The sequence below is a fragment of the Coffea eugenioides genome, chromosome 1 (assembly GCF_003713205.1).
Source record: "Coffea eugenioides isolate CCC68of chromosome 1, Ceug_1.0, whole genome shotgun sequence".
Lineage (NCBI taxonomy): Eukaryota > Viridiplantae > Streptophyta > Magnoliopsida > Gentianales > Rubiaceae > Coffea > Coffea eugenioides.
The window spans coordinates 41,720,939-41,727,225 of NC_040035.1; the positions used below are offsets into that span (position 1 = coordinate 41,720,939).

Consider the following 6,287-nt stretch of genomic DNA (forward strand, 5'->3'; position numbering starts at 1 on the left):
GCAGGTCTTTGGACATATGTGACTAACTTGGTCTTCTCAGGGATAGTGACCCACAGCGAATCTCGCACTTCAAGTGATGTGACAAGTGCCTGTTTTTACAAGTGATTTTGTCAGTCTCAACATACTGATACTGTATAACTATCGATTCTTAGATAAGTACAATTTTACAAACTTCAAGGTAGATGTGTGAAGTTATCCTAATACGTCCACATCGCGTTAAAGTGACTCCGTCATCTGCACCTCGAAAGTCGTAATCACGTGGACACGCACATGTTCGACAGCAAGAGATGAGCTACAAATTATTTGCGCTTTTCTCTTTCTTTTGTCAGAAAACAAGTGGCTCGAGTCTTTGTTTATTCCAACGAAAACTCCGCAAAATCGATGCCATTAGGCTGGCGTTCCTTGTGCCTTGTGCACTTAAAAGATTTTCGTCCCCTGGGGAGGGTTTATATTGAAATTTACGTTATAATAATATTGCTTATTAGGGCAGCGTATGTATGTGAAAGTTCATTATTCTACAATTTTTTTTTGTTCCCATGTGTTCATTTTTGTCGCTTTCATACTATCAAATTCTTTATTTTCTCCTCCCTGACCGGAGCCTAAGCTTGACCCTGGCCGCCCTGACAAATTGACAATCAAGAAAGAGATACATTACAATAGTGATTTTGTTTTTTTCTTTTGTTTTCTTTCCTTTTTTTTCTGCAACGACAACGAAGCATCTTCCTTCTACTCTAAACTAATTATAAGAGGGGAGAGGTTTAAATGGACTTACATGAGAGTTAAAAGATAAATTGTCAGAGATCAGATAAATACGACATTATATTATCTGAAAGTATTGTATGGATAAAATATTATTTCAAATAATTATTTAAAATAATTATTATAATATTTTTTATGATTTGATATATGTGAAATAAAAAGGTGAATTAAAAAATATATTTATAATACAAGCGAAAATTTTTTTTACAAAAATTTGCTATCCATACAAAGCCCCATTAATTTATTAAATTAATATTTTGAAAGTGTGATAGGAAACCACTTGTCACTACACTAATGGCACATAATTCAGAACTAAGGCCTTAAGTTCCCCAAAGTTTTTCTTCGTTTATACACAAACAGGGTCTGCCAAACTCCCAATCATATCAGGTGTTATTTTTTTCTTTTCAAACGCAAGTCAACAAACCAATGGAGAATAATACACAAATTCATGGTTTTCTGTTCCTACAACCTTCTTTTGATAACAATCCAACCTTCACAATTGCTTTGTAGGATTTGAAACATAGCCAGACAAAACATGCTGAAAAGCTAGCTTGAATCAAGAGGGCTAGGATTTAAAGAAGCATAATGGAGAAGCTCCTGATTTTTCTCCAGTGTAGCCATGTACTCTTCTTTCATGGTCACCAATGCTTCAATCCCATCACCAGATTTTGTTTCGATCAGATGAGCAATATTTCCCAATCCGTGTAAATCTCTGTTTCCACGCGCAATGCATGTCCATATGGGCTTTCCCCATCCAAAATCAGCCTCATAAAAACCAGTCTTGCGGATGCTGCTGATATAGATACATTCAGCCATACTATTAGGGTCATAGAACGCTTCATGGAAATCTTTTAAGGCTCCCATCAGCTTCTGAATCCCATTCTCACCATTTATAGATTCAACAAAATCAGCGTTCATTGTACCAATGGAATTTGAGATCTTGTTTACCAGCAATTCCAGCTCTAGCTTAGGATTGTCACAACATTTAGCACGAGCCAACCAGATGATATTTCCTAGTGAATGAGGTGATAAAGGGGGCGAAACTTTTGTCCTCAGATTCACCGGGATAAACAAAACAGACCTTACTTTCCAAGCTGCTATGGCAGATTTCCATAGAAGTCCCATAACAGCCTTGGCTGAACTTGGTTTCGCGGAAGATGTTGATGTAGCTGCCTTGGATTTAAGAGCAGCCAAGGCCGAGCTATCGAACACAAATCTGCTTGTAGCATATTTAGGCTCGTTCTTTTGTGGTTTGGAGACCACAGGAGGTGAATCTTGGTACATATCCAAAATGGGAGGAAATAAGGAAGATGAAATAAAACTGGGATTTATTTGTACTGTTGATTCGCGTGCTGTAGCTGCCCAAGATTGCATAAATGTAGAAACTGAGAGACCATCAAAAATCTTGTGGGAAGCACTCAAGCAAATGGCAATACCACCACAGTAAAACATGTTTACTTGAACCATGATAGGATAACTTTTTGACAATAATTCCGTGGAATCTGGATGAAATGGACATAGCTGGTTCATGAACTCATTTTCAGGCTTCCTCAGAAAATCTAACAGTCCAATATTGGTTTGAGTTTCGACGTAGTAAACTCCATCATCATTACACTCAATATGCAAATTATCTTTGATTTTTCCTGCTAGTGGATAGAAGGGTACTAAGGTTTTTGATAGTGATTCCTTTAGACATCGACTTCTTTGGGAAATAACATCGTTGAGAAAAGTGCCTTGTTGTTTTCTTGGGGAGAAAAAGAACAATATATTTGTATAAGAGTCACGAGTAAGCTGATCCAAGATTGAAAACCTAAAGGTTCTCAACTCAGGGGGAGTTGGAGATGCTGGCTTGATTTCTTCCTTGGAGATAATTTCTATGTCCATATATTCAGTTTTCTGATTGACACTCGAATGAATGCTGCAGGGACATGTTTAGAAGAATTTTTAGCCATTACAAAAGAGGATAAAATTATCATAAAATTAAAATTTTAAATTTATGGAAAAATAAACTTTGTTGTTTGTTTTTCATATTTAAGATCAGCTCGTCTGGGGCTGTTTAATTAGCAGTTCTGCTTTTGAGTGATAATTTTCAAATTATACTAGTACGTTGTAGTAAATGAATTACTCCCCTATAAATTGAGAAAGTCCTAATTTTCCTGCCAATGACAATAAAAAGAAAGCAATATGAATAAGAGTATTATCAAATTCACGAATAATTATTGCTTTTGGACGAGAAAAACATAATTAGCTAGAGTTTCAATAACTTCACGTTATTGTGATGAATTTTTGGGACGTTTAGAACTATTCCATAATATCATAAACAAAGAACAAAACTCATAACATGAAATTTTTGCTATGTCATTACCGTGAAATGATGAAAGGTCCTCTCTACTAATTCTAGTGCAAAATGTACTTTTGAGCATACCAAAAAAGAAAATGTATATTTTCCTATCTACAATTACATGTATCTCGAAGTTGAAACCCTTTAATTCAAGAACTTCTCCTCATGTCACAGCCTAAAATTGACACTCAGTTTTAGCAAAGGAGTCTCTTCTGTCCTTTCTAGTTATTTTTGTTTTCTTTTTTGTTTTCCCAATTTGTCTTTCCCCTTGTCTATAATAAAAAGAAATTGAAAAAACTTCCCTCCAATAGTCATGGACAACCAAAAAAAAAAAAAAAATACTACGTATTCTAAAGAGTAATGAAGAAAGAAAGAAAGAAAGAAAAAAGTTTACATACATACCTTCTTGAGCCAGCAATGCCAGAACTGGGAAAAGTATAGACATGGCCATTACTCTGCCTGTTCATGAAATTTTCATTATAATACCCTTTCGATGCACGTTTGCAGCCAAACAGCGCTGGTTTGGCAGTTCCTGCAGAACCATCAGCAATATGGTTTCTTGTCGATTGGCGGGGCAACGAGAAGAGATGGCATTTTGATCCCAATAATGACTCCCTTCTTGTGGGTAATGCTAATCTTGAAATGAACCACCTCATGATCGATGGGAGTGTTAAGGTACTGATGAATGGTGACTATACAGACAAAACTTCGTCCTTTCTATGGTGGAAAGTGGGTTGAACAACCCACCGTCGGCAGATAGAGTGTTAGAAGTATAGGACAGCAGTCAGCACAAGCATCTCTATCCATGTTGGGGCCCAGTTGAGAGAAGGTGACCGGTAAAGCCTATTATCGTCCGAAGGAGCTAAAAACAAATACTAATATAAATTGGGTTTGGTTGGGTGATTAAATAAATTAGTGAAACTATAGATGCTGTACTGGAATAACAATAAGAGTAAAAAGCCCTATAAATACCAAGAGATGCCATTAGGCTGGCGTTCCTTGTGCCTTGTGCACTTAAAAGATTTTCGTCCCCTGGGGAGGGTTTATATTGAAATTTACGTTATAATAATATTGCTTATTAGGGCAGCGTATGAATGTGAAAGTTCATTATTCTACAATTTTTTTTTGTTCCCATGTGTTCATTTTTGTCGCTTTCATACTATCAAATTCTTTATTTTCTCCTCCCTGACCGGAGCCTAAGCTTGACCCTGGCCGCCCTGACAAATTGACAATCAAGAAAGAGATACATTACAATAGTGATTTTGTTTTTTTCTTTTGTTTTCTTTCCTTTTTTTTCTGCAACGACAACGAAGCATCTTCCTTCTACTCTAAACTAATTATAAGAGGGGAGAGGTTTAAATGGACTTACATGAGAGTTAAAAGATAAATTGTCAGAGATCAGATAAATACGACATTATATTATCTGAAAGTATTGTATGGATAAAATATTATTTCAAATAATTATTTAAAATAATTATTATAATATTTTTTATGATGTGATATATGTGAAATAAAAAGGTGAATTAAAAAATATATTTATAATACAAGCGAAAATTTTTTTTACAAAAATTTGCTATCCATACAAAGCCCCATTAATTTATTAAATTAATGTTTTGAAAGTGTGATAGGAAACCACTTGCCACTACACTAATGGCACATAATTCAGAACTAAGGCCTTAAGTTCCCCAAAGTTTTTCTTTGTTTATACACAAACAGGGTCTGCCAAACTCCCAATCATATCAGGTGTTATTTTTTTCTTTTCAAACGCAAGTCAACACAAGAGATTGTAGGGTTTTAGTCAAGTAGAGTCTGCGCGGCGCCGTCTCAATGAATTAGGGTGTCAAACGGACTATTTTTAACAAGGTGCTTAACATTTAGGGTGGAAAACGGACTATTTATAAAACCTGAGTTTTGTTATTACTGACACGGTGCTTAACATACCAGTCGTGTTTTCAGAATTACAATCCCAAGCTTAACATGCCATATTGGTACCAACTGGGTTATAGTTATGAAATTGGTTTTTTGTTAATTATTATTACAAGAAATATTTATAATTGGAAAAAATTCAATTCTTGCATACTGAATAATAAATATTTTTAGGAAAAATCATTTAAAATATCTTTCACATTTCGTTAAATGAATTTTTTCATCTTTTACTTTTAAAATATTTAATTTTATATATCTTACAAATTCAAATTCACAATTTTTGGTCCCAACCTGAGTTTCAACCACTTTTTAGTCTAAAATTATCACATGACTCATATGTAATAATTTTTATATACAAAAATGTCAAATTTTACTTTTTTAGCGACAAAAGTAAATATAAATTGACAAAAATGAATATGAATTTGATCATTTGTTTAATTATGAATGGGATATAACTTTTTTTCCTATAAAAATTGAACTTTTCTTTTTGCCATGATAAAAACTACTTTTACTTTAACTATCTATAACTACCCATGACTATTTTTACTTTTAACTATTTAAGTATATGTTTTCAACATAACTACCCATAAATATTATAATTACTAATATAAAATTATTTTAAAAATATTTATGAAAAGTATTTAGAAGATTAAAATTTGTTTTGATAATAAAAAATATATTTAAAGTATATGATCATAAATATTATATTTTTTTTATTGCACCCACATTGGATGTGCATGAGCACTAGTTATAATCAAATTCCAAATCTCACTCCTAGTGATAATGCAATTGTTTCAAATAGTGAATATCTCCCCCACCAAATAATTAGATTGTACTATATTAGGTCCTAAGTCTGCCATTAGTTGTAATGAACATGACCGACTACAAATCACAAATTTGACAAGTGCAATATCAAATTTCGAGTCTTTTTAACTATTAATATTTTCCACTAGTTATAATGAATATGATGGATTATAAATCACAAACTTGATGAGTACACTAAATTTAAGGCATTTTAACTATTAACTCGGAAGCAACGATGTTTAGATGTCAAGTTATGCTCCCATGTTCAATTTAACGTATTTAGATAAGGGTTTAAAGTATATATGAGGATCATTTTGATTTGGGATTTTTCAAGCACTCAATGACTTATTGTCACCTAGGTTTCTTTAAGTGCTCCATCTTAATAATAGAGTAACTATATTTACACAATCTTCACATTTGCTATTTCTTTTTTTTTTTGTTTAAAGTAATTTATCCA

The 6,287-nt window shown here is 33.3% G+C and overlaps 1 protein-coding gene across 1 annotated transcript; it reads right to left on the reverse strand.

The window, feature by feature from the left end:
* Positions 1–1,123: 1,123 nt before the first annotated feature.
* Positions 1,124–3,756, reverse strand: LOC113772925 (salutaridinol 7-O-acetyltransferase-like). The gene is made up of 2 exons (XM_027317424.1): positions 3,503–3,756; positions 1,124–2,677 (listed from the first exon to the last, which is right to left on the reverse strand). The coding sequence occupies exons 1-2, from the start codon at positions 3,754–3,756 to the stop codon at positions 1,306–1,308; spliced, it is 1,626 nt and encodes a 541-aa protein (XP_027173225.1). The 3' UTR covers positions 1,124–1,305.
* Positions 3,757–6,287: the final 2,531 nt, after the last annotated feature.

Excerpts from the sequence above, each read along its gene's own strand:
- LOC113772925 (XM_027317424.1), bottom strand. The coding sequence starts at position 3,756 with ATGAGGTGGTTCATTTCAAGATTAGCATTACCCACAAGAAGGGAGTCA. Across the intron at positions 2,678-3,502 it reads GGCATTGCTGGCTCAAGAAG|CATTCATTCGAGTGTCAATC; the intron begins GTATGTATGTAA and ends ATGTCCCTGCAG.